The 26,138-nt window shown below is 36.5% G+C and overlaps 4 protein-coding genes and 1 pseudogene across 5 annotated transcripts; 1 reads left to right on the top strand and 4 right to left on the bottom strand.

Annotated features, from left to right (window-relative positions):
• Positions 1-4,080: 4,080 nt before the first annotated feature.
• On the bottom strand, positions 4,081-4,524 carry LOC143588693 (uncharacterized). Its single transcript, XM_077069628.1, has one exon. It carries the CDS (start codon positions 4,522-4,524, stop codon positions 4,081-4,083), a length of 444 nt encoding a protein of 147 aa, XP_076925743.1.
• Positions 4,525-5,279: 755 nt separating this feature from the next.
• LOC143588692 (epoxide hydrolase 2-like) lies at positions 5,280-7,593 on the top strand (annotated as a pseudogene). Its single transcript, XR_013145152.1, has 3 exons — positions 5,280-5,740; positions 6,675-6,919; positions 7,015-7,593. The product of XR_013145152.1 is annotated as an epoxide hydrolase 2-like (transcript).
• On the bottom strand, positions 7,493-9,601 carry LOC143588691 (epoxide hydrolase 2-like). Its single transcript, XM_077069627.1, has 3 exons — positions 9,097-9,601; positions 8,206-8,447; positions 7,493-7,842 (listed from the first exon to the last, which is right to left on the bottom strand). Exons 1-3 carry the CDS (start codon positions 9,565-9,567, stop codon positions 7,596-7,598), a joined length of 960 nt encoding a protein of 319 aa, XP_076925742.1. The 5' UTR covers positions 9,568-9,601; the 3' UTR covers positions 7,493-7,595.
• Positions 9,602-11,365: 1,764 nt separating this feature from the next.
• LOC143588698 (epoxide hydrolase 1-like) lies at positions 11,366-15,750 on the bottom strand. The gene is made up of 3 exons (XM_077069632.1): positions 15,269-15,750; positions 14,225-14,466; positions 11,366-11,648 (listed from the first exon to the last, which is right to left on the bottom strand). Exons 1-3 carry the CDS (start codon positions 15,737-15,739, stop codon positions 11,402-11,404), a joined length of 960 nt encoding a protein of 319 aa, XP_076925747.1. The 5' UTR covers positions 15,740-15,750; the 3' UTR covers positions 11,366-11,401.
• Positions 15,751-16,975: 1,225 nt separating this feature from the next.
• LOC143588697 (lipoamide acyltransferase component of branched-chain alpha-keto acid dehydrogenase complex, mitochondrial-like) lies at positions 16,976-20,218 on the bottom strand. The gene is made up of 8 exons (XM_077069631.1): positions 20,036-20,218; positions 18,826-18,972; positions 18,635-18,760; positions 18,179-18,561; positions 17,724-17,971; positions 17,547-17,635; positions 17,242-17,469; positions 16,976-17,167 (listed from the first exon to the last, which is right to left on the bottom strand). Exons 1-8 carry the CDS (start codon positions 20,180-20,182, stop codon positions 17,054-17,056), a joined length of 1,482 nt encoding a protein of 493 aa, XP_076925746.1. The 5' UTR covers positions 20,183-20,218; the 3' UTR covers positions 16,976-17,053.
• Positions 20,219-26,138: the final 5,920 nt, after the last annotated feature.

Below are 26,138 nucleotides of genomic sequence, written 5' to 3'. Positions count from 1 at the left end.
CATTAGCCAATTCAACTGAAAAATCTTCTTTTAAGTTATCGCGCGGTCGCGCAAGCTTCTGCTCAAACGCGCGAGAGATAAAACTTCGATCGGCGCCAGTATCAAAAAGTACAGAAGCATAAAATCCGTTAAGCAAAAATGTACCATTAACTACGTCATTATTCGCTTGCGCTTGGTGCGCGGTTATGTTAAAAGCTCGTCCACGCGTCACTTGGTTTGAAATCTGGTTCACCGGATTCGCTTGTGTGATCTGAACTTGTAGCCTTGGGCACGCGTTCCGGAAATGACTGGGATCACCGCAGTTAAAGCACGATCTGGGTCGTGGGTTTTGGTAGGTTGGTTGTGGATTCTGCGGGTAGACTGGTGGTGTTTGCGCAATTGGGTTGGCGGGAGGGACTCTACAGTATTCGGCAGAGTGACCAACGCGGCCACATCGGTTGCAAAGTCGACACGGGGTTTGGGTTGGGTGGTGAAATCTACAGGTTGGGCAAAAGGGTTGATTTCCTGTGTAAGGTTTCTTAGTTGGCGGGGCAGGGAGTGCGGGATTGGTTAAGGCATAGTTATGGACTACAGGAGGTGTTGGGTAGGCTGATAGTGGGTTAGGCGCGTAAACTGGGGGTTGGTAGATGGGTTGCTGGTCTATGGGCGGGTTGGTAAGCGCATAGGCCTTGCGCCTGCGCTTGAGGTTGTTACGGTTTGAGGGTTCTGGTTTGGTTTCTGTTGGTTCAGGGGCAGTCTTGGTGAGTTTGGTCTTCTCAGTTCCCCGCAGGAACAGGGTTCCTGCTCTGACATGGTTGTCGCTGAGCACAGCGGCCAACTCGATGGCGTCAGAGAGGGTAACTGGGTTTCTGGCCCATACAGAATCTTGAATTTCCATGGGGAGACCCCCAAGGAATTTCTCTATGGCTCGGCGTGAAGGGGTAACAAGGTGAGGGACCAGTAAGCTTAGCTCGTGGAAGCGCGTCGCGTACTCGCGCGCTTCTCCGCTGTATTGCTTCAAGTTCCAGAATTCTTCCTCCAGGCGCTTAACTTCGTTGGGAGGGCAGAATTCTCGCGTAAGACTTTCCTTGAATTCCTCCCATGTCATGCTAGAAGCAGCCTCTGCGCCACGCGCATGAGCTACTCCATTCCACCATGTAAGCGCTCTGGATTCCAGGACACTGGAAGCATATAGGGTTCGTCTGTCTGAGGGGCATTGGGTGTGGAGGAAAGTGTTTTCTATCTTCTCGAGCCATTGGAGCATCACGGTGGCTCCTTCAAGACCTGTGAACTTTGGAGGGTTACCCGCGTTAAAGGATTTAATGTTATAACTGGAGGTATTGTTTTGGCTCAAGGCTTGGGCTATCGCGGCGGCCATTTCCTGGGAACGTTGCTGTCTACGCATGCGCGAGGCTTCTCTTCTTTGAAATCGGCGAGATAGCGGAGGCATTCTATAAAAATTTTAATTTTAGTTAATATCTTGGTTTTTATCGCAAAGTTTTAATCTTATAAAGCTTGGTTTCACGGAGTCAGTCACTGTCAAAAGTTAAAGTAAAATAAATGACCCAAAATGCAGACTTAATAAAGGTAACAAATTCGAATCAAGAATCGACAATTCATGTATCACCATGACTTTCCGAATTCCAAATTTAAAATATACGAGTAAACGAGTATTGGAGATTGACAATTCATGTATCACCATGACTTTCCAATCTTCAATATAAAATATACAAGAAAATGAGTATTGGAGGTTGACAATTCATGTATCACCATGACTTTTCAAGTCTCCAACCTCAGAACATAATCGTAAATGGAAATTGAAAATCAACTATTCATGTATCACCATGACTTTTCGGATTTTCAAATCCCACAAACGAATATGTAAGTAAAATCAATAAAAATCGAAATTCAACAAAAATCGAAATATCGCGAAATAAAACATAAAATCATATATTGCGCAAGCGCGAGCATATTCATAAATAACGAGTAATTAACAATAAGCGCGCAAACATGAGATTTCTCTCACGCGCGAGAAGGGACTCTTAGGTATTCTAGGCCGTTACGTCTAACCACCTATCCTAAAGTCAACGAGCTCTGATACCAATCTGTAACACCCCGACCAAAGGCGGATTATACATCGGGGCGCCACATATTGTTTCATTACTCGTGACACTATTGGGTGTCAATATTTAATAAATACATTCATTCGCGCACGCGCAAGCAAACTCAAGATAACATAAATCATCATAAATCAATATATTATAAATCATAATATTCGAACAGCAATAACTTGTCTTGATACATTTTTAATCTAGGTCCAAAATAAAGAAAACTTCCTAGGTTATCTCGAGCTCCAAAACAGCTACTGCAAACCTGAACATGTGTTAAAATAAACGTCAAACACTTGCGTGTTGGTGAGAAATCAAGTTGAATACAATACATAGAAAATGATAAAATCTGCGCGCAACACGTGTATGTCTGGTGTTTAACAAGGGTGCAATCAGATTGTGATCAAGCCTAGATAGATCATAGCTCATAGTTCATAGTTCAATCCGTGCTCCCAATTGAGCACAAAAACGAGAAAACATCTGTGCAAGTGTAAACAAAGAAAACCGTAAACGATAGGTCTCCCGTGTTCATCTAATGGATCCATGAAAACTTCGGAATAGGCCGAACAAAGCGGTTAATGATACACACATACAAATAAACAGCCAAGTAAACGTCCTCAACACATGGGATACTGCGCGACTAAAGTTCATAAACAAGTTTAAGACTCTAAGTTTGTATGAACACATGAACATCCCAAAACATTTAAAAGCAAAAAGGGATTAGGTACGAGATTACTCACTTGATAAACGATGCGGTGTAAGATAAAGCAAGAACCAACTTTAAACAAGCACAAGTTAACCTATAAATAAGATTATTGTTTTAATGATTTGTTTCAAGTCTTGATTATAAGTTAGCATAATTAATAAGTATATATATTACCGGAAAAGCAGGGCAGAACAGGGAGGAAGACGGAGGCAAGAGAGGGAGGCGGCAGAGAGCAAGGAAAACAGGAGAGAGTAAGTGTAGTGTGTGAAGTGTTAAGAAAATAGTACTATATATGGGCAAACCCTAGGGGACACAAACCCTAGAAAAAGGGGAAAAGATCTCAAAAAGTAAAAGAAAAGATATCAACAGTAAAAAGTTCTGAAAAGCAAAGATATCAAAAGATATGGTAGCAGGGAAAAAGAGAAAAAGGCATGGGAGAGGACAGATAAAGTACTGGTCAAGCATGGCAAAAGCAGATTCTCAAAAGATTATGTCAGTCACTTTTTCTGCCAACCAATGGGGTTGGTGCGCATGCTGCGCCGAAAGTAACTTTTCAGACATAAAGCAGATTAGGTCAACAGCTCAAAAGATAAGACAACACAAAAGCAAACGGCTAGTTAAACAGAAGAAAACTCAAAGGGTTCAGCGCGAGAAGGCTGACACAGAAGGTCAAGAGAGCGCGAGCGCGAAGGCAGACAGAACTAACCTTAACGCGTCGCGGAAAGAACTACCATTTCTAAGCGTGCCGCGGGAAGAGTCACATTTCTTAGCGCGCCGCGGGAGGAACTAAAATTCCTAGCGCGCCGCGGGAAGAACTATAATTCTTCGCGCGTCGAGGGATGAACTACGATTCTTAGCGCGCTGCGAGAAGAACTACAAATCCTTAGCGCGTCGCGGGAAGAACTTCCGTCCTTCGCGCACTGCGAGAAGAATTACAATTCTTAACGCGCTGCGAGAAGAGTTCGTCTCGCGTATCGCTGAAACAGGTGGTCTTCACGCAGGATTCCTTGTAAGGGAGTCTGGCGCGTGGAGCTGCGCAGACAACCTTAGGCGGGAAGGAACAAAGGACAAGCAAAGAGTTAGAAGAAAAAGAGGGAAACAAGGCGTAAGGGCGGGACGGCGACAAGAGGGAAAAGAAGGCGGAAAGAGAGAAGGAGAGGGACGGGACGGAAAACATTATTATTATTATTAAAAGTAAAATATAAGTATAAATAAATATTAAATCATAAAAGAAAGAGATCGGGTCAGAGAAACGGGTACCTGGGTCGGGTCGGATCGGGTCAGATGTCACACCACCGCTTCTAGAATAATACTAGGATATGGATGATCACCTCGTGCAAACTGACCATGCCACGCAGTAGGACAATTTTTCCAATCCCAACGCGTGCAATAGATGCTACCAAGCATGCCGACAAAACCGTATTTTTCGGCATGCTTCGCCTGTAACTGTTCAACCTCACTAGCCGTAGGCTTACGTAAATATCTACTACGATACAATAAAACAATAGCTTTAGAGAATTTGTAGACACATGACCTGATGTGTCGACTCGCCATCTTCAAATATTCGTCGAACATATCACTAGCGGTTCCATACGCCATATAACGAATCGCGGCGGTACACTTTTGCAAGGTGGAGAAACCGACTCGACCTCTAGCATCAACCCGTTGGGTAAACCACGGAACTTCTCGTTCGATGTCGTGTAGTATTCTTAAAAACAACTCACGACTCATTCGAAAACGGGTTTTAAACTCTGAGGCCGTGTAAACATATGGGGTGTTAAAATAGTCGTTTCGTAGTGCTTCGTGCGCAGCCGCTCGGTCACGGTTTAAACGTTCACGTCGGGTTTCGTGTCGTATTGACGAACCCGACTCTTCTTGTTTTTGCCACCGCTCATTACACCCCGTTGCGAAAGCACGAAACACAGAAGCATTTTTTTCTTCGCTCGAAGACGAAGAGGAAGAAGATGGTGATGACATTTTTAAAAAAATAATAGGGAATTTTTATAGATTATAGAGAGGAAAAGAGTAGTTTTGTGTGTTTGTTTCTATAAAATTTGAAGATATTTATAGATAAAAAAAGAAAATGGGAAAAGTTTTTTTTTTATTTAATAGCCAACGACTATTTTTTAAAAATATTACCGTTTAATGAGGCCCACATGCATCTCTTCACCAACGTTAAAGAAGTGGCGATGGGTAGATCACGCCCCCTTCACGAAGGAAGGGGGTGGTGTTTCACGGGCTCACGACGCCAAAAGCACTCTCACGGTGCCCCATGAGAGATATTTCCAATGCTCTAATGTCAAGCCGACATATGAACAGCCAGTTGACATTGAAAATATCTAGAATATCTCCATCTCTTACATATAAAATACACGTATTTGCTTTCACAATCACTACCTATATATGACACTTTCCCTATCCTAATTCCTAAATCTTATCACATCATTTTCCATTCTTCTCACTAAGAAAAGAAAAAAACAAACAAACCAATATCAATGGAGGGTATACAACACAAAACAATAAGCACCAACGGCCTCAACATCCACATAGCACACAAGGGTGAACCGGTCCACTAGTCTTATTCATCCACGGCTTCCCAGAACTCTGGTACTCCTGGCGTCACCAGATTCTGTTCTTGGCAGACCTTCGTGGGTATGGTGACACCACGGGTGCACCAATAAATGACCCCACCAAGTTCACCATCCACCATCTGGTTGGTGACATGGTTGGGGTCATTGATGCCTTTGCTAAAGAAGGTGAAAAGGTGTTTGTTGTTGGTCATGACTGGGGTGCGATTATTGCTTGGCACTTGTGCATGTTTAGACCGGACAAAGTTAAGGGGTTGGTGAACATGAGTGTGCCGTTTCTGCCATGGAAACCGGATGGAGACATGGCTACATTGCTCACAAGAGCCTATGGAGAGGATCACTACATGAGTAGATTTCAGGTAAAGTTTTGTTTGGATCCTAAGACCAAACGTAAGCAGGGCCGTCTCGTGAGTAAGCTAAATGAGGCAATGGTTTTAGGCCTCCAGATTTACAGGCCTCTAGCTTAAATAAGAGTGATATATTATGAGATTTGAAGTTGAATTCTCAATGATGAGCCACAAGTTAAGGATAATTGCTTCATATCCATTATCACGACATATCATTTCATATTCTATAAATGTTGCATAAAGAAAAGAAAATAAAAAAAACTGACATTTTAGTTAGTGTTAGGCCCTGATGACGTTGAACCGGCCCTGAACGTAAGTGCCCCATAGCGCCGAGCACATGGCCCCGGCGCGATATGGGGGCAAATTTGGCTTTGGCTTTTTTTTTTGGGAAACACCCATTAATTACTTATTTTTCTGTCACAAAACTTCCCTACCAATCATGTGAATCATGTGAAGGTGGGGGCGCTTTGGGTGAAACCACTGCACTCGGTTATTTTATTTATTAAATGCTAACATACATAAAATGTAGCGGTCTAAGTATTTTATTTTTAACAATTAGATGCTAACATACACAAAATGTGGCGTTTTAGAAAGATAAATAAACATTGTATTTTTTAAAATTCTATAGGAGATAAATAAACATTGCATTTGATATTTTTTTTATATTATTAAAAAGAAGATTAAAAAAGAATTGGTTGGTTTTGTTATGTTCACAAAATGTGGTATTCCAGATAGATCTTTTACCTACACGCTTGTGTAAGTGTTTAATGTGATATTGCATAATGATTATATAAAATTATATATGTGAAGGATATGTTGTCTATTTCATGTACTCTTTTGTATTCATAGTATGTTTGACTGCCATAAACCAATTTTATTTAATTTTGATATGTGAATGTTAATTAATGTTTTATTTATTATTCATAAGTATTTAATTTTGGGGTAGAAACCAGGAGATATTGAAGCCGAGTTGGGCAAAATGAGTGTCGAAACAGTTATGAAAAAGTTCTTGGCATACCGCGATCCCGATCAAATATATTTTCCTAAAGGTAAAGGATTTCTATATTCACCAGGTGATACACCGGTCGCTTTGCCACCTTGGCTGTCGGAAGAAGATGTTCAATACTTTGCTAGCTACCTTCAAAAGACTGGTATTACTGGGGGAATCAACTATTATCGAGCTTTTCATTTGTAAGTAATTAATTAGTTACAACTATATATAACATATATTTTTTTGTAAAAATGTACCTTTTTTTGGTTTTATTTTTTCTATAATATGATTGTAGGAGTTGGGAGCTGACGGCGGCATGGAAGGGTGCAAAAGTGATGGTGCCGACAAAATTCATCATTGGAGACCTGGATTTGACGTATCATATGTTGGGGTTGAAGGACTACATCGTTGGTGATCAGTTTAAGAAAGATGTTCCGTTGTTGGAGGATGTTGTTGTCATGGAAGGTGTTGCACACTTCATCAACCAAGAGAAGCCTGATGAAGTAAACAAACTCATAATTGAGTTTCTACAAAAGTTTTAATTTTAATTTCTAAATTATGTATCCTCATGTTGGTTTGGCTACAAATAAATAAATGTAATGAATATTGTTTTGTGATTTTTTTGAGTTATTGTAACAATTTAAATTTTATGACATGATCTATGGTTTTATATTCCGTATAAGTAATACGTCAGCCCTATGGTGTTCGTCATATTGTTACACAACGAACCCTCCGATATGTGCAAATGCATTAAATTAAAACACATAAGTCATTATTAGTCTACAAACATTAAAGGAAATGCCAACACAACAGATTCTACACACAAATAAGATGTGCTTATTGACTTATTAGATCATGGAACCAAATGTAGTACATCTAGAACTTGTGGAGGAAGTCAAAGATGTGTTTGTTGACTTTATCAGGGATTTCTTGAGTGATGAAATGAGCAGCATCTTCAATCACAACAACTTCTTCCAAAAGAGGTACATTCTCATGAAATCCACCATTGTGTATGTATTCTTTAACATATGGGATGTTATACACCAAATCTAACTCTCCGACAACAAACTTCGTTGGTACGCTTATTTTAGCATTTGTCCAAGGTGCTTCTAGCTCCCAATTTCTGTAGGTAAGTAAATTCACATTTCAGTTTGAACTTTGAATATAAAATCATATATGATTTATTCATATGTGAACCAATGCATATCCGTCATGAACTCATGACATTGTTTCGCCTTACTATTCCTAATAATTAAGCATAATAATCACTAATGTAAGTATGTAACACATAAATATAATATAAATTTCAGTTTATAAACAAGGATTTATGAAACTGGACCTTTTTTACAACAGCCTGTGACACGAACCTATTTTGAGCAGACCCGTTTTGACATGAACCCATTTTAACCCAACCTGATCCGAACCACCCGTCTTGCCAGGCTCGTCATCAATGTTTCAGATTTTTAAGAACTACAAGGGAACTTACAGATCAGAACAACGGTAGTAGTTTATTCCTCCTGTGAAGCCAGTTTGCTCGAACTTTTTAGTGTAATAATCGACATCTTCTTCAGTTAACCAAGATGGCAAGACAACCGGAGTATTATGTTTATCTCCAAATGGCTTGCCTTTAGGGAAATAATAAGGACTAGGATCGCGGTGTGTCAAGAACTTCTTGAGCACTTGCTTTGTTCCAACATTTGCAAACACAGCTTCAATTTCTCCTGGTTCCTATAATAGTTCTTTCATTTGGTTATTTCTTGTTTAGCATCTTAAACTAAAACTAGAGGTGTGCATGGGTCGGTTTGGATCAGTCTTGACTTCAAACTGAATCAAAAGCCAAAAAGTTTGGTTTTTAAGGTTTTGAAAATCGTTTGGTTTCGGTTTTATTTTTTCAACTTTATCATTTGTGTCTGAAATTTATGAAAACAAAATTGTCCCAAAATATTTAATTTGGGCCTAAATTCTTTTGCTAATTGATGATTAATATATAATTTTATATTTATGCTAAAATATTTTGGTTACTCTACTTATTATTTTTTAACTTACTTAACATTCAAAATAAAAAATGCAAATGTACAAATTTGGTTCAGTTCGGTTTTACAAACACATAATTGTTTGGATAGGTGATTTTGGTATTTTAGTTAACGATCGGGTTTTTCAATTTCATAAATCTAATACACCAATTGAACAACATGTTGGAGAATTTATTGATGTGATACTTATGGAGTTTCAGTTTCATATTAAAATTATTTGGTGGTTCTCCAAATAGTTAATCAGATAAAAAATAGGGGTTTCACCTAACTTGTTTAATGTATATTATGATGTACATTATTATTCGACAAGTCAATCCAATTACACTAAAAAATATCTGGAGCACCTGAAATCTGCAAATGTAGTGATCATCTCCATACACCGCACGAAACAGCTCCACAAATTTCCGGTGAGGGTTTCTTGGGCTAAAATGAACACTGAAATTAACCAAACCTTTAACCTTTTCGGGCCGAAACAAGCAGAGCTTCCAGGCGATCATCGCACCCCAATCATGCCCAACAACAAAAACCTTATCCACACCAAGTGAATCAATGAGTGCCACAAGATCACCAACAACATGCATTGAACTGAACTTAGTGGGATCGTCTAAAGGCGCCCCGGTGGTGTCTCCGAAGCCACGGAGGTCCGGGGTGATAGCGCGGTAGCCATTGGCAGCCAGGAAGAGTATCTGGTGGCGCCAAGAGTACCAGAGCTCAGGGAAACCATGGAGGAGTAAGACTACTGGGCCTTGACCCATTTCTGCAATGTGCATGTTGATGCCGTTGACTTTGATTGTGTTGTGTTTGATTTGGTCCATGTTGTTGTGATTGATTTGGGTTATTTGGAAATCGGAAGTTAAAGAGTGAAGTGAAGTGAACTGAACACAAGTTTGGTGATTTTAAGATTGGATTGGAAAGATAACAACGTTAAGTTAGTTGGTAACTGTCCCCGGCTTATCGTCAAACTCAGAATGGAGTGTTGTGTTTTGTTGATCTGAAGTTTGTTGAGCATTTATTATTATTTTTTATTTAACTGTTTTGGGCAGTGTTGTTTAGAAAAATGTGAATCGTGAAAGTAATGAGTTAGTTGGAAATAGAATTATCACCCTTAGTGCGTGTTTGGGATTGTTTGTATTGGAGGGCAAAAGTTCCATAAGCTACACTTTTATAACTTATTAACTTAATGAAAAGTTATAAGGAGGCAAAATAAGGAATCCTAAACACCCCTTTAATGGTGATGCAACAGTTTGATTCCTTTTGGAAAAATGACAAAACATGTGTCATATGACTAGATTTTCAACAAATAATAATTTGTTATGTATTATAAATTATTATTTTTTAAAGTCATCGGAGTTGAAGGGGTTTTTAGTCATCTGACGAGAACTATTTTGACATCCGACGAGATGTTTTTGGATTTCAAGGAGATTAATCTTTTTTTTTCTAACGAGATTTATCTCGCCTTTCATACGCAATTTGTATCAGTTTTTGACAAGATTCTTCTGGCTTCTGACAAGAATTTGTTTGTTAAAAATCCTGTCAAGTAATAATTAAAATGTGTACAGGTTGACAAGATTGATGGTAGACATTATAGGATAAAGATAGTGAAATAAACATTTTCTTGACTTAGACCGTTTAAAAAGAACTTATTTTGGTCATTTTCCATTCCTTTTATAGTTCTTTGATTGAAGTTCTAAACTTTTATTTATTTGCTCCCAACTATTTGATTTGAATAATTAGATAAATTTGTCAACACATAAAAGAAAACTTAATGACCACATAACACATATCCATAAAAGTAGAGGTGAATAAACAGCTTTTTTCCAAACCTTGTGAAGCGGGTTTAGGTCTAAAACCGGTTTTTAAATTGGGAAAGAATAGGTTTGGTTATGTTTTAAACCGATTCCAAACCTCAGCTCATTTCAAACAAATCGGTTTCAGGTCAGGAGTCGGGACACATGCATATATGGATAGCTAATGGACTTAAAGGAAAAGTGAACGCTTTAAGCCCCGAAACATTAAACATTAGGCTCCATTCAACTATAAAATGTTTTAATTGAAATGGTTGAATTGGAGTAGGAAACTCTATGAAGACATTGGATACGTGCAACAATGGACATTCCCAAAGAAGGAGATTAAGAGCCCGAGCGAATTTCTTTTCTTATGAAACCTTATTCTTTATTTATAAGTATTTAATTTTGGTGTAGAAACCAGGAGATATTGAAGCCGAGTTGGGCAAAATGAGTGCCGAAACAGTTATGAAAAAGTTCTTGGCATACCACGATCCCGATTAAATATATTTTCCTAAAGGTAAAGGATTTCGATATTCACCGGGTGATACGCCAGTCACTTTGTCACCTTGGTTGTAGGAAGAAGATGTTCAATACTTTGCTTCTTTGAGTTATTGTAACAATTTAACCTTTATGAAATGATCTTTGGTTTTAATTCCGTATAAGTAATATGTCAGCTCGTCATATTGTTATACAACGAACCTTCCGATTTGTGCCAATGCATTAAATTAAAACACATAATTCATTAGTCTACAAACATGAAAGGAAATGCCAACACAACAGATTCTATACACAAATAATTAAGATGTGCTTATTGACTTAATTATTAGATCATGGAACCAAATGGAGTACTAAAAAAACAAATCTAGAACTTATGGAGGAAGTCAAAGATGTGTTTGTTGACTTTATCAGGGATTTCTTGAGTGATGAAATGAGCAGCACCTTCAATCACAACAATCTCTTCCAAAAGAGGAACATGCTCATGAAATCCACCATTGTGTATGTATTCTTTAACAATTGGAATGTTGTACACCACATCTAACTCCCCGACAACAAACTTCGTTGGTACGTTTATTTTACCATTTGTCCAAGGTGCTTCTAGCTCCCAATTTCTGCAGGTAAGTTAATTCAGATTTCAGTTTGAAAGTTTAATATAAAACCATATGTAGGTTATGAACATTAGAGGGCTAACTGTCAGATAAGGTCTCACAGATGGTGCCAAGTTGAAGCATTATTATGCAAGACACCCAACAAGCTAAACATTATTAAGATTCCGTTTTTTTAACTGTAATTGTTACTTATACTATACTTTACACCAATAATCTTAATTACTTCTCTTGCTCAGCTTTGAACCTGGGACATCCCTTCTAAGGTGTTGGAAGTAATTTCCGTTGGGCCGACTCATCGAGCCTATGATGAGTTGGTGTCTTGTTTATCAAGTTGAGCACGTGACTTGGTTTACATGGAATAAATTACTTGGTGAACAATTCGAGCTAATGACTTGGACAACAGGAAATTTATTTATTAATTATTGTTTAAATATGTTTTTACTAATTAGTATTTGAGTATGATAATGAATTTGTATTCTAGTCTAATTAGGTTTTCATGTTAAAACTAGTATATTACTATAGAGGGGAGAAGGGGTAGAGGACGACCTAAATTGACTTGGGATGAGAGGATTAAGCAGAATTTGATAGACCTAAACCTCTCCGAGGACATGGTTGAGGATAGGAATTCTTGGAGAAGTAGAATTAAAGTTAAGGATTTTTACGGAGAAAGGAATACCATAGGGCTTCTATTTACCTTATTTTAGGCACACACCATAATAATATCCTCTCTACATAAATAGTATTAATATTATTATTATTGTTATTACTATTAGTATCATCATCATTATTATTATTATTATTATTATTACTACTACTACTACTGTTGAACTCTAATTTCCATTGTATTGCTTCATACATATGTATTTTAGAGCTGATGGTCTCTCTGGAAGCCACCTCTTTATCCATGTGGATAGAGGTATGGTGTGCCTACATCCCACCCTCCCCAGACCCTACTTATAGCTATGCTATTGGTTAGACTTCACTGAGTATGATTGATTGCTTGATTGATGTTAAAACTAGTATATATACCCAAGCTTGTGGGTTATATCATTGAGAGTTTAAGAATTGTAATTTTTGAGTTAATGAAAGTTATAGAGTTCGAGCTTATGATTTAAATTCGGTTTTTTGTGTTTATCGATCCTGGTCACCAAACTTCATAAGGTGCATGTGCCTCTACCAAGTGGGGTAGCCGTATGACTCCCAACAAATAAGTATTATTAGTAAGACTAGGGGTGTTCATCGGGTCAACTCGATCGGGTTTTGGGTTAATCGGGTCGGTTTAGTTGAGTTTTCCTTAAATATATCTAACCCGCAACCCGACCCTATTAAGGTTCAGGTTAGTCAGGTTCGGGTTATTCGGGTTAGTCGTATAATCGGGTTAAACATGTTACTTTTTAATTGCATATATAAGCCTATAAACGAACCGAACGGACATGAAAAAATGCATGTCCGTGTTATTCATTTAACTTTCAACGAACATGAAAAGTTAATCGAACAAATATTTGTGGTCATGTTCATTAATTAAAAACTAAACATGTTGGTGTTTGTTTATGTTCGTTCATTTAAGAACTAAACGAACAATTCACGAACATAAATGAACATAATTAAACAAAGATAAACGAACATGAAGGAACATATATGTGCATACATTAACGAACTCAAACATACATAAACGAACATAAATGAACGCAGTTTAAATAAACACAAACAAACAAATATAAAACATATTAGGTTAATATAATTTCTAAATGCAAGTAATATTTAATAATTTTCTATTAATATGTAAACGAACGTAAACAAACCTTTAATGAACAATCATAAACGAACGTTCGCGAACATAGATGAACGAGTGAAACATGTGTTCATGTTCGTTCGTTTAACTAAATGAACACAACATAAATGAACTTTCCGCCGAACGAATCATGAACAAACGTAATACTTAACTCCTCTATAAAGCTTACAGAATTGCCTTTATAGTGCTTATTTGACCTTTTAATCATTGTATTTAAAGTTAAGTATAATCACTAATCGGGTTATTCAGGTAAACCCGAAACCCGACTTTTTTCCAAAAATAAACCCGAAACCCGACCCTATTAACAATTATGGTTATTCGGGTTAACCCGAATAACCCGATTAATACTTTTTGACTCTATTTAACCCGACCTGAATTTCCTTATTTGGGTTCGGGTCGGGTCGGGTTTATCGGGTTCGGGTATTTTGGACACTCCTAAGTAAGACCCTCAAGCTGGAGGTTTATTATGTGAGACTCCCAACGAGCAAGCATTTTTATTAAGAGACTCAAATCTCAACGAACGAGCATTGTCATGTAAGACTCTCAACGAACGAGCATTATCATGTAAGACTCTCAAGTTAGACTATGAGGTTAGTACCATTATTTCTGGTTGAACTTTGGACGAGAATACTTTTAGATTGTTGAGCTTGCAGAATGACACAGTTTCATGGTGTGACGGTTGATGCAACAATTCTAAACTGTTTTGACTTAATAATCACTAATGTAACACATAAATATAATATGTGTTACAATATTTCAGTTTTTAAAGAATTACAAGGGAACTTACAGATCAAAACAACGGTAGTAGTTTATTCCTCCAGTGAAGCCGGTTTGCTCGAACTTTTTAGCGTAGTAATCAACGTCTTCTTCAGTTAACCAAGATGGCAAGATAACTGGAGTATTATGTTCATCTCCAAACGGCTTGCCTTTAGGGAAATAATAAGGACTAAGATCGCGGTGTGTCAAGAACTTCTTGATGACTTGCTTCGTTCCAACATTTGCAAACACAGCTTCAATTTCTCCTGGTTCCTATAAAAGTTCTTGCATTTGGTAATTTCTTGTTTATGATTCTAAAATAAAACTAAGGGTGAGCTTTCATAGGTCGTTTTGGATCGGTCTTAGTGTTCAAACTGAATGAAAAAAGATTTCCCAAAATATTTTATTGGGCCTAAAATTATTTGGTTAATTAATGATTAATTTATTACTTTACATGTGTGTTAAATATTTTGGTTACATTATTTATTAATTTTTATAAATTATTTAATAGTCAAAATAATTCGGTTTACGGAAACATAAAACCAAACTATCTTTTGTTTGGATCGGTGATTTTAGTATTTTAGTTAGCAATTGGGTTTTTCGTTTTCATAAATCTAATACACCAATTGAACAACATGTTTAGGACTTTGGTGACAGTAATCTGAGAGTCATGTGATACTTTCGGAGTTTCGTTTCAGATTAAAATTATTGGTGGTTCTCCAAATACTCAATCGGATAAACTCAAATAAGACAAGAAATTCATATGGTGATTGAGAACGAATTTTTGAACCAGAGTATCAACCAAAAAGACAATCAAATCGTATAAGTGGGATTAAGTTTGGAAACTGTTAATTATAGTTATCCATATGGAATTCCAATTTTATTAAAAAAAAGCGCTTATTTTGACTTAGAATTTATGTGTAACAAAATCCGAAAATTCAACCATAGGCGCCGCCTCGTTGGAATCCCCATTGGTTATGGCCTATGGGTTTCACCTGACTTGTTTAATGTATATTATGATGTACATTATTATTCGACAAGTCAATCCAGTTACACTAAAAATTATCTGGGCCACCTGAAATCTGCAAATGTAGTGATCATCTCCATACACCGCACGAAACATCTCCACATCTTTCCCTTGAGGGTTTCTTGGACTAAAATGAACACTCAAATTAACCAAACCTTTAACCTTATCGGGCCGAAACAAGCAGAGCCTCCAGGCGATCGTCGCACCCCAGTCATGCCCAACAACAAAAACCTTATCCTCACCAAGTGCATCAATGAGTGCCACAAGATCACCAACAACATGCATTGAACTAAACTTAGTGGGATCGTCTAAAGGCGCCCCGGTGGTGTCTCCGAAGCCACGAAGGTCCGGGGCGATAGCGCGGTAGCCGTTGGCAGCCAGGAAGAGTATCTGGTGGCGCCAAGAGTACCAGAGCTCAGGGAAACCGTGAAGGAGTAAGACTACTGGGCCTTGACCCATTTCTGCAGTGTGCATGCTGATGCCATTGACTTTGATTGTTTTGTGACTGATGTGTTCCATGTTCTTGTGATTGGTTTAAGAATCAGAGGTTGGAAGAGTGAACACAATTTATAAACGTTAGTTTAGTTGATAACGGTTCACATCTTATCTCAAACTACAGTAATGTGAACTAACACAATGTTTAGTTAACCTTAGATTTTCAACCAATAATAATTTGTCATGCATCATACAGCTTAGTTTTTATTTTATAGTCATTGGAGTTGAAGGGAACTTTTGGGCGTCTGACAATAACTATTTTGACATCCGACGAGATTTTTTTAGATTATAACGAGATTTAACTTTTCTTACGACGAGATTTATCTCGCCTTCATATGCAATTTATCTAGGCGTTTGACAAGCTGGCAAGAATTTGTGGGTTAAAAATTCGGTCAAGTAATGATTAAAAAGTGTACGGGTTAACAAGATTGATGGTAGACATTATAGAATAAAGATAGTGAAATAAACATTTTCTAGACTTTAACCATTTAAAAGAACTTATTTTGGTCATTTTCCATTCCCTTTATAGTTCTTTGATATGAAGTTCTAAACTTTTATTTAATTGAATAAATTTGTCAACACATAAAAGAAAACTTAATGACCACATAACACATATCCATAAGGTCATGTGTAATGGGCGATTTTGGTGGGCGAAATGGGGAGATTTTGGGGGGAACACCCCCCCCCCCCCCCGGGCGATGTTGGGGCGATAAGGGGCGGGGGCGAGAAGCTCTCGACGCCTGGAAGAAGAAAAAAATAATAATAAAATAATTAATATGTGTTATATATATATATGTATATATATTATTACTATTTGTAGCACCTATACCATTACACCCAAAAACAAATTCCCACCACTTGCTGACCGGGCACCACGTGTCGCAATTCATCCCAATTTGTAGCACATCCAGTACGCATAGCCTAAAAGTAGAGGTGAATAAAACAACTTTGTTCCAAACCTTGTGAAGCGGGTTTAGGTCTAAAACCGGATTTTGAATTGGAAAAGAATAGATTTAGTTATCTTTTAAACCGGTTCCAAACCTCATCTCATTTCAAACAAATCGGTTTCAGGTCGGGAGTTGGGACACATGCATATATGGATGGCTAATGGATATAAAGGAAAGGCGAACGCTTTAGGCCCCAAAACATTAAACATTAGGCTTCATTCAACTTTAAAATGTTTTAAAATACACAGTTTTGTTCACCAAATTGCCATTATGTAAGTAAGAAGGTCAGTAAATATTTATTGTCACAGGCATATTATCACTAACAGCTTGAGAGAAATATTTATTTCCTTAACATTATTTCAGTCTTACAGAAAACAAAACCAAAGACAGATCATCTCATACACAACAACAACAACTCCGGTTTCTCAATATACGCCTTCCATTCTTTGCAGAATAACGCAACATTTGCGCCATCAAGAATCCTATGATCAGCCGCGATATTTACCTAAAAGTAATCCAATCAAACCGTTAATTCAACAACTTTATACAATAATATTGTTCCACTCTACTAAAAATTACCGTCATAATCGAGACAGGATAAACAGTTGCATCATCCTTAAAATGAGCAACTTTCTGAATTTTCCCAAGGGCAATAATGGCAACTTCCGGAACATTAATAAGCGGTGAACCGAATTTCCCGCCAATCGATCCAATATTGCTTAGAGTTATGGTCCCGCCAGATACATCTGCAGGCGGGAGCTTGTTTGCCATTGCTAGTTTTTGCAGGCGTGATAATTCCTTAGTTATCTGCAGAGAATGTACATGCAGTATATCAAATACTCGCCTTATCTTCATTAAAATATAATAAAAGATTAACTACCGACCTCCAATATCGAAAGTGACTGAACATTTTTTATGTTCGGTACCACTAATCCAGACGGTGTAGCCATCGCAATCCCAATATTGTGAGATCCTATAATGATTTAACAAATATTATCAAAACCATGTATGGGCGTTGCGAACTGGTTTGTATTAAAATACAAGTAATAAAGTATATGGACCTTTTAGTGTGACTTCATAAGTGTCCAAGTTAAAGGTACTGTTGACCAACGGGTGTGTGGTTAACGCCATGGAGAGTGATTTTATTAGAACAGGGAGGAACGTGAATTTGATCTCGGGATCGGTGTTTTCTTTTTGGAAAGCGGATTTAAGGTCTATAAGTGAGTCACAGTTTATTTCTTCCACATAGTGAAAATGAGGTACCCGTGCGGCTGCGGTCATCGATTTAACCATCGCGCGTTGATAAGCCCTGAAAATACATATATTAATCTGTCATTTCAAATAAAAGGATCCAATTACAATAAAGAGGCAGGTAAGCGGGCAACAAGCTGCGCCGCCACCCCCTTTTGAATGGCAAAACCGATCCTACTGAAAATATTAGTATTAGTAGTAGTATTAATCTCATTTATCTCTATAATCTTAATATAACCATATATATGAAATTATTTAGAAATACCTCAGGGTGAGTATCTTATCCTGATAAAGTGACTCGGCTATCTCGTGAAGTTTCTCTTCGGGTCCCTCCATTGGTTCAATCGAACTAGGATTAAATAACGCGGGTTTATCTTCGATTATTCCTTTTTCTATAGCGTATTTTAAAACATCTTCGTTTGATATTCGTCCATGAATACCAGTTCCCGGGACATCATTAATATCAATATTATGTTTTTTTGCAAGGCTTCTAACCGCAGGCGTGCATAAAGCTTCACCTTTTGTACTCTTTTTAACTTGTGGTCTATTGCCATCAGATTCAGATGAATCGGACCCGGGTGCTGACTCAGCAGCCCCATATGGAACCGATGAATCGTCAACTGTTAGTTTCAACAGAGTTTCACCAACCTATGATAACACAAAATGTTACATAACGAAAATTAAAGGACAAAAAGAAAATAATTAATAATTAAAGTGCTACCTTTATAATGTCACCGGGAACATGCAGAACTTTAGCAACTGTCCCGTTATACCGACTCGTTATTTCTATGGTTGCTTTATCACTCTGAACTTCACAAAGACGTTGATATTCTTCAACTTGATCTCCCTAACAAGTTCTTATTATTATTCTCGATAAACTCGACTTAATTATGTAATTAGATAATGATTTACCTCCTGAACAAACCACTGGAGGAGTTCACACTCTGCAATACCTTCACCGGTTTGTGCTAAAGGTATGTCAACAATACCGTTGACTTGTTGACTCTCCAGTGCATTAGTTGAAAATTTGTACCCCTTGATAGTATACAGATTGTTCAACTACATTTTAACATCACATAAAACTTATGTTACCACAAATACATGTGTATAAATTATGTAGATACTACCACAGGATCAGATACTTAGGCCTGTAAACGAACCGAATTTTCATGAACTGTTCGGCGGAAAGTTTGTCTATTTAATAAATGAACAAAAATGAACACACGTTTTGTTCGTTCATTTATGTTCGTGAACTTCAAGTTCAAAAAAATTATAATAAATGCATAAGTAGTTGCATTTTAATAAATATAAACACAAAAGAGGTTCGTATAACTATATTTTTAAGTAAATTTTTTTTTGAATAAACAGGTAATTAACATTCAGCTACTACAAAGCGATTACAATAAAGTGGCAGGCAAACGGGCAACAAGCTGCGCCGCAACCCCCTTTTGAATAGCAAAGCCAATCCTACTAAAAACGAAGCTTTGGGACCTAGGAGCTGAAGAGGTTCCGTTTAAGTAATCATATACATATATATTTTTGGTAGAATCATGATAAAAATTTCATGATGAATATTTTGCATAAATCATGTAAAATTTAACCACTAATTTAGATGTGTTTTTGGATGAAATGTGATATATTAGACTTGTTCTTTCGTGTTCATTAATCTAACTTATGTCCGTTCGCGTTTGGTCAATTATGTTCATTTAAGTTTATTTATTTTTAATCAACCAACCATTTTTTTTTCATATATTAAAAAAAAGGATCCAATTACAATAAAGAGGTTTATTTGTTTATGGAATTATGTTCGCTTAGGTTTTAAACAAATGAGCATGAACGAACACGAATAAAAAAAATTGTTTGATTATATGTTCGTGTTCAGTTAAAGCTAAATGAACAAACACGAGCACGCCCTCGTCCATGGTCGATCATTCGGTTCATTAACAGGCGTACAGATACTAAAAGTGACTAGTTTGACCACAAAAGTCAACAGGATGTATAGATATAAAGTTATATAGTGTATATTCTAAAACAAGATTCATAACAGCAATGCATGCAGAGAAGTTAGATAAAAAACACACAAACACATATAGATCATATACCAGCAACCAACATTATTAACCTTATAGTAATCGAAGTCAAAGTTTGACTTGGAGGAAATAGGGGCTACGCCGGAGAACTGGCGGAAAACAGGGTCAGTGGCCGGCGTGAGGTGACGAAAGCAGCTCCGGGCGGCGATCCGATGAAGAATCCGGCGAGATAAGAGCATGTTGTGGATTGGATGATCCGATTGGATTGACAGGTAAATGTAATTTGTAGATGGAAGGATGTATTAAAATATGAAGTTAACTATTTATAATAATAATAATAATAATAATATGTAGGAATGATTTATATAAAAATAATGGATATGATGAATCTGAGTCAAGGTTTCGTCACATGAACATCAACGAGCTCACACTTACCAAACTCAACTCCTAAGTCAAGATGAGTACGGCTTCTTTTATTAATATTTTTTTTCAGCCTTAAATGAGTAAAAGTTAAAAAAAACCGTCGACTTTTTATGCAACGACCTTTTTTATTATTCTTTTTCACATTTTTATGTTTTATTTTATATATTTATAAGAGTCAATTCTAGTTTGTCTCTATGATCAACATAATTTTGCTGGTTGCCCTACTAATGGTCAATTTTAGGCATCCGATACCTTAACGTATGCAAAATGAGGCAGTTGAAGCCCTGTTAGACAACGTAGTTATTTTAAATCGTGCATTATCCTAATTGTATAATAGTTAACTAGTGGCGTGCATGGGTCGGCTTAGGGGTGCATAAACCGTTTTAAAACTCAAAATCGGTTTGTGTTGAAACCGGTTTGGGTTGGTCAACAAAAGTCAAAACCGGTTTATAATCGGCTTCGGTTTGGGTTGAAACCGGTTTCTTACCGTGTTACGATCGGTTTGGTTCGGGTTTTGAACGGTTTTGCTTGATTCTAGTCGGTTTCGTTTCGGGTAACTGGTTTGGAACCGATTTTGGTGGAGAAAATGACAAACTAGTTCAGATCATATGGTTTCAATCGGTTTCAAACCGGTTCGGTTAATCGGTTTATTTGGCCACCTCTATGTCGGTTTGGATCAAACCCACAACCATAACCGATCATTATGGCAGTTTCGATTAATCAGTTTTGAAGGTTACCTGCCACTGCATTGTAAATCGTTTGGATGTTTTTAAATTAATAGAATTTACTACCATCTCAAGGTTAAAACGAGTCGGTTATGGCGGATTTCGAATTATCTATAATCAAAACCCGATCCATATATGATAGTTTTTGAAAATTTGTTAAACCGACTCACCAGTTATGTTGTTTATCAGATAAAATCAGTCCAGTTCGACTATCGATTACGATGGTTAACTTGCTTACCCATATAGCCAACTAGTTATTAACTAACAAAAAAGACCCAAAATTTATTATCTTGGTCCAATTTTCTTTTTTCTAAATTTTTTTTTAATAGTCAATGATAAAACCAAACCAAACTAAACCGAAGCCAATCTTAGCAACAAAAAAAGCCCAAATCTGAATGGAACCGAACCGAACTGAACCGAACGAACCCAATTACAAATGATGAATAATTAAATATATATGCCGTGGTAAAGTGTCGGCGTTTGTTACTTACTCAACATAGACGAGCAATGAGTGAAGATCGGAAGAGATCCTTGGCCGGCATTACGCCGATTCCGTCCACCGGTAACCAGAAATCCAGCGCATCACCACCGTCGATGTCGTCTACTTCCACCACCAGCAGCAGCAGGAAGGTGGTCATCAAGAGTGCCGATCATATGCAAACCGAAGCCATCAATATCGCCATTCAAATAATTAACCATTTCTATTCTATTCTGTTTTATAATTAATAATTATTTCATATTAATCATAATTTCACACATGCACACAGGCCTTTGATAATCTCACCGTCGAAAAGGACGTTGCTGAACAGATTAAGAAAGAATTCGATAAGCTTCACGGTCCTACGTGGCACTGCATTGTCGGAAAAAACTTCGGTATTTCATTCATTTTTATACATTATTATTATTATTATAATAACGATCATATTATTATTGTTAGTGAAGCACATCTACTGATTTAGCTTCAAAACCCTAGCTACCTAATTGTTATTAATGTATCAACTATTTAACTCTACATTATTGATGAATGTTTGGCAAATTAGGGCATTTGATAGGAATAATATTAATTATTGGTTACTAATCTTTGTCAAGTTTCTTGTATGATTGCTGGCAGACTGGCAATTATATAAATCATTAGTTTATGCATAACTACTTTTCTTACTGTGGTGTTTATTTTGCACATCACATGATGTTATTGCTGATATGGAACCTTTGTAATTATAAAATGTGTGCTTCCGATTGTGATTTGTTTGACATTTAATTGTAATACTGCTTATCTGTCTAGTACCTTCGTTTATTCAACTAGTTTAGCTTTACAAAACTGCTTATCTTTGTCAAGATTCTCACATAATTGCAGACTGGCACTAAGTAATATGAGAATCGTGACAAAGATAGACGGTTTTTGATTATGAAGAATGATTTTTGTAAAGTTTCTGATGTTAATCGGTGTCTTCCTGCAATTGTGTATAGATCTGTATTTGTATTTTAACAGTTTATAAAGAATCACATAACTACATAAACATAGCCACATAAGTGCAAATATGTTGTTTATATGGATAAACTTGAGGACATAAGGCATCATTAGTTTATTATGCAAATGACATGATGTTATTGTTGTTTATTCAAACGTAGTCGCTTGAACATCTGATTTTGGATGGTATGGAACCGCTGTAATTATAACCATGTGAATGGGGAGTTGATATTTTGTAAATCTTGGTTTTGTGCTAGTTTTTACAAGGGGTAAAATGGTAATCTGCAAATGAAACGGAAAATTTAGATGAAAGTGAGGGTTTGTTTGTGCAGGTTCTTATGTGACTCATGAGGCGAATCACTTTGTCTACTTTTACTTGGATTCCAAAGCAGTGTTGCTGTTCAAATCTGGTTGACCCGGTTGACCAGCAAACAGGAAGCTGGAGAATTATTTCAGTTATTTTGCAAATGAGGAGCCAGTAATCCAAAAGAAAAGAGCATAATTGTTGAAGAGTTTGAGTTGGTTAAGTTGCATGTTTATCGGGTTTGATTAATTATATTTGTTTGATAGTATTCGTATTAGAGTAGGACTAGTTTATATCTAGTATAAATAGAGTTTTGTGTGTCAATTTTAATTAATAAATAAATGGGTCGAAGTATATTGCTTCAAATCTGCGTGTTTTTATATATACTCAGTTAGATCCGATTGGTTATTGCAACAGAAGCTAGATTTGGTTAATTTGAATTTAGTAACCATGAATGCTTAAAATTCTGTTTTTCCTGGTTGGGTTTCTTTCTGTTTAATACATAAACTTCATCCTGCTGAAGTGGATCTTGACGGTTAGGTCGGGTGGCATGTCAAGGGCCATCTTTTTGGCTTGTTACTGCTGGTTCTTTGTTATTGTGGCTACACGTTTGCCCACTCATCACTAATCACAACGATATATAGAACGCTCATACCTTTAGTGGTCTCTAAAAATCTCAACCGAAAAGCTAAAAGTTTCCACGTACTTGTTTACTTGAAGCTCAAACTGAAGTAGAAATCCGGCACTCCCGTTATAGACTACAAGTGTTCTCAATCTAGTTTTGATGGATTTTCGGTCATACTGTTAGTAACGCCTTATAAGTCTTGACAACCAAAGCCAAACCAACTTTGGTTTCAGAGTTTTCCTAATCTGCTATGGAATTCATATTCGATTTGATATCATCTGCTATGGAAATTCATGATTAGGACAAAGGGTGTTAATGTGTTCTTTCAAAACTAAAAGTCGGCTAAAGAAAGATAAGAAGGTAGTGCAAATTGCAAAACAAGAAAAATCATCAACTCTTATGAGACAACTTTTTGGGCCAGATTAAGGCGACATTTATTTTGTTTAGACTCAACAATAAGAGACTTCTTTATCTTATATGTGAGTCAGTTTTGTGGTGGACCGCACGTCGGGACGCCTTTGTGTAAGGTCTTGTATGTTTGGTAGTTGTCTGGTGGCGTCTATCGTTTGGGATGGAGTGGATAACTGGTGTGGTTTATTAAGGTCCGGTTCCTAGCCAAATGCTAATCTGTAAAAGAAAGAATAGAGTTGGAGTTTCCGAGCAAAGTAAGAAAAAAGGTTTGGTTAACGGTTTTGTATAGCAAATGCAGGGCATTATGGAAAAATTGTAATGAGATGAGATTCAAGTGATTCAAACGTTTAATTAGGTAAAAAGTCACTCAAAGTGATTCAAGTGATTCAAACATCTTATATGAGAAGTGGCGTGAAGAACCATGGAGTTGCTTTAGTTGATTTTGCTCAATGTTATCTTTGTGTTTTTTGGTGTTTGTTTTGTGCTTCTGGACCTAAACTTTTATCACGGCAGCTTGTTATGCGCTTTTTAATTAAACTTCTTTTGTTGTTATCGTTCAAAAAACAAACAAACTTGAACTAGCGAGTGGGAAAGGGGTCAAGTAGGTTATTTTTTAGTTTATTTTTCTATATCTTTTTTTCATTTTTGTTTTGGGTGAATTAGTCTCTTGTGTATCATGTGCTTTGGTTACTTGTACAAGTTATTTATTTTTAATTTGAAGTTACTTTAAATGTTGTAATTGCGTAAAATAACAAAAATGTATAAAGTGTTAATTTTATAAACATTATTCTATATAATTTTTACACCCTTTCTATTTCTTTTATACAACACTCTTTTTTGCTACCACATATCTCAATACTAGTGTCTCGACAAAAGGTCCATATATATAATAAATGCATTGTATCGGATATAGTAGATTGGTTTTTTTCAATAGTGACATGAGGGGGTAATACTCTTCTAACACTCAAAAATATTTTTTGAAGTTGACACTACATGTGTTTAAATGACCACCACGTTGTAATGTATCATCCTAGTCTACATTGTCAATTGCTAATGAGACAACAATCCAACTAGAAACGTTTGCATTGACGACTTGACAAACACAAGTATCCTCCACATGCATCAACAACCGATTGGTGTCTAGTATTACCTACTTTGGGTACTTACTCATTCACACTCATCCATCTTTTTTGCCCTTTCTTTCCATCATACAATCAAGTGTCTTTAACTTGTTCACACATTTCTTCAAAAAGGGATGCATCCCATGATTCCTTTTTAAAGATATATGTACTTTTCTTTTAATACCGGTCTGTTTACATAATCATATTTTGAATTTTACAATTAATGCTCATAATATTTCGGTTTTTATACCCTAAGCACCAAAGTTTTATAAATTCGACAACCTCGATTAGTATATACGCATATGCATTTTTGGTTAAAAACAACAATTTGTTATGGAGTAAAAAAGTCCTAAATCCTTTTGTTAAGACTTTAGCTTGGATAAAGTTCTATACTTTATGGTTATAAAAAGGAATTTAACTTTTTATGTGCTCTTTTTAGAAGTTTCCACGATTTTTTTATACAATTTCTTTTGTAAGTTATAATAGAATCCTTATGTGGTATATTGAGTTTTGGTTTCATATGAGAACCTTGTGACTATAGTTTTTGTGACTTATATGTTGTAATTAATTATTAGTTTGGAAACATGTGATTAATGATTAAGAAGAACATTACATATACAAATATTTTATTTTTGTATATAAAATCGGTTCGAATCAGTTAATTTGGTTATGACGCATACCATAATCAAAACCAACCTATAAAAAAACGCTTACTGATAAATGACTAGCCGAACTATCGGTATTAAGTTTAATATGATTTCTTTAATTCGGTTTGTCGATTAATTCGATTATACTTTAATGGTTCGTTTAAGATATAATTGTTCGGTTATGTTATACTAACCCTAGATTTAACATTAATATTCGCTTTTGGATATAGCCAAAAAAATCCACGTACCAAAAGGTTTTTGTCGGTTTCACTTGTAATACACAAAATAATTGATCGAATTTTCAAATCAATAAATGCTTGATGTGATCATTCCCCTTTAGGTTCTCACTCAATCCCCTTACACACATCTAAAAGTTCTTATTTTATATACTTCTTTAAGAAAAAGAAAAATGTGAACCCGATTGTAGAAAACCATACAAAAATACAAAATAACGCACATTTTTTAAAGTAG

This window comes from Bidens hawaiensis, unplaced genomic scaffold, assembly GCF_021521415.1.
Source record: "Bidens hawaiensis isolate Kalapana, Puna unplaced genomic scaffold, B.hawaiensis_p1.1 tig00036714_1, whole genome shotgun sequence".
Classification (NCBI taxonomy): domain Eukaryota; kingdom Viridiplantae; phylum Streptophyta; class Magnoliopsida; order Asterales; family Asteraceae; genus Bidens; species Bidens hawaiensis.
This window is presented reverse-complemented; position numbering and strand designations above follow the sequence as displayed.

What these genes read in the sequence shown, in the direction of transcription:
- LOC143588693 (XM_077069628.1), bottom strand. Translation starts at nt 4,524, where the DNA reads ATGAGTCGTGAGTTGTTTTTAAGAATACTACACGACATCGAACGAGAA.
- LOC143588691 (XM_077069627.1), bottom strand. Translation starts at nt 9,567, where the DNA reads ATGGACCAAATCAAACACAACACAATCAAAGTCAACGGCATCAACATG. An exon ending in ACTACATTTGCAGATTTCAG is followed by an intron (nt 8,448 to 9,096) that starts GTGCTCCAGATA and finishes GAACTATTATAG; the next exon opens with GAACCAGGAGAAATTGAAGC. An exon ending in TACTACCGTTGTTCTGATCT is followed by an intron (nt 7,843 to 8,205) that starts GTAAGTTCCCTT and finishes ACTTACCTACAG; the next exon opens with AAATTGGGAGCTAGAAGCAC.
- LOC143588698 (XM_077069632.1), bottom strand. Translation starts at nt 15,739, where the DNA reads ATGGAACACATCAGTCACAAAACAATCAAAGTCAATGGCATCAGCATG. An exon ending in ACTACATTTGCAGATTTCAG is followed by an intron (nt 14,467 to 15,268) that starts GTGGCCCAGATA and finishes GAACTTTTATAG; the next exon opens with GAACCAGGAGAAATTGAAGC. An exon ending in TACTACCGTTGTTTTGATCT is followed by an intron (nt 11,649 to 14,224) that starts GTAAGTTCCCTT and finishes ACTTACCTGCAG; the next exon opens with AAATTGGGAGCTAGAAGCAC.
- LOC143588697 (XM_077069631.1), bottom strand. Translation starts at nt 20,182, where the DNA reads ATGCTCTTATCTCGCCGGATTCTTCATCGGATCGCCGCCCGGAGCTGC. An exon ending in TTATGAAGTCACACTAAAAG is followed by an intron (nt 17,636 to 17,723) that starts GTCCATATACTT and finishes AAATCATTATAG; the next exon opens with GATCTCACAATATTGGGATT. An exon ending in ATCCTGTCTCGATTATGACG is followed by an intron (nt 17,168 to 17,241) that starts GTAATTTTTAGT and finishes GATTACTTTTAG; the next exon opens with GTAAATATCGCGGCTGATCA.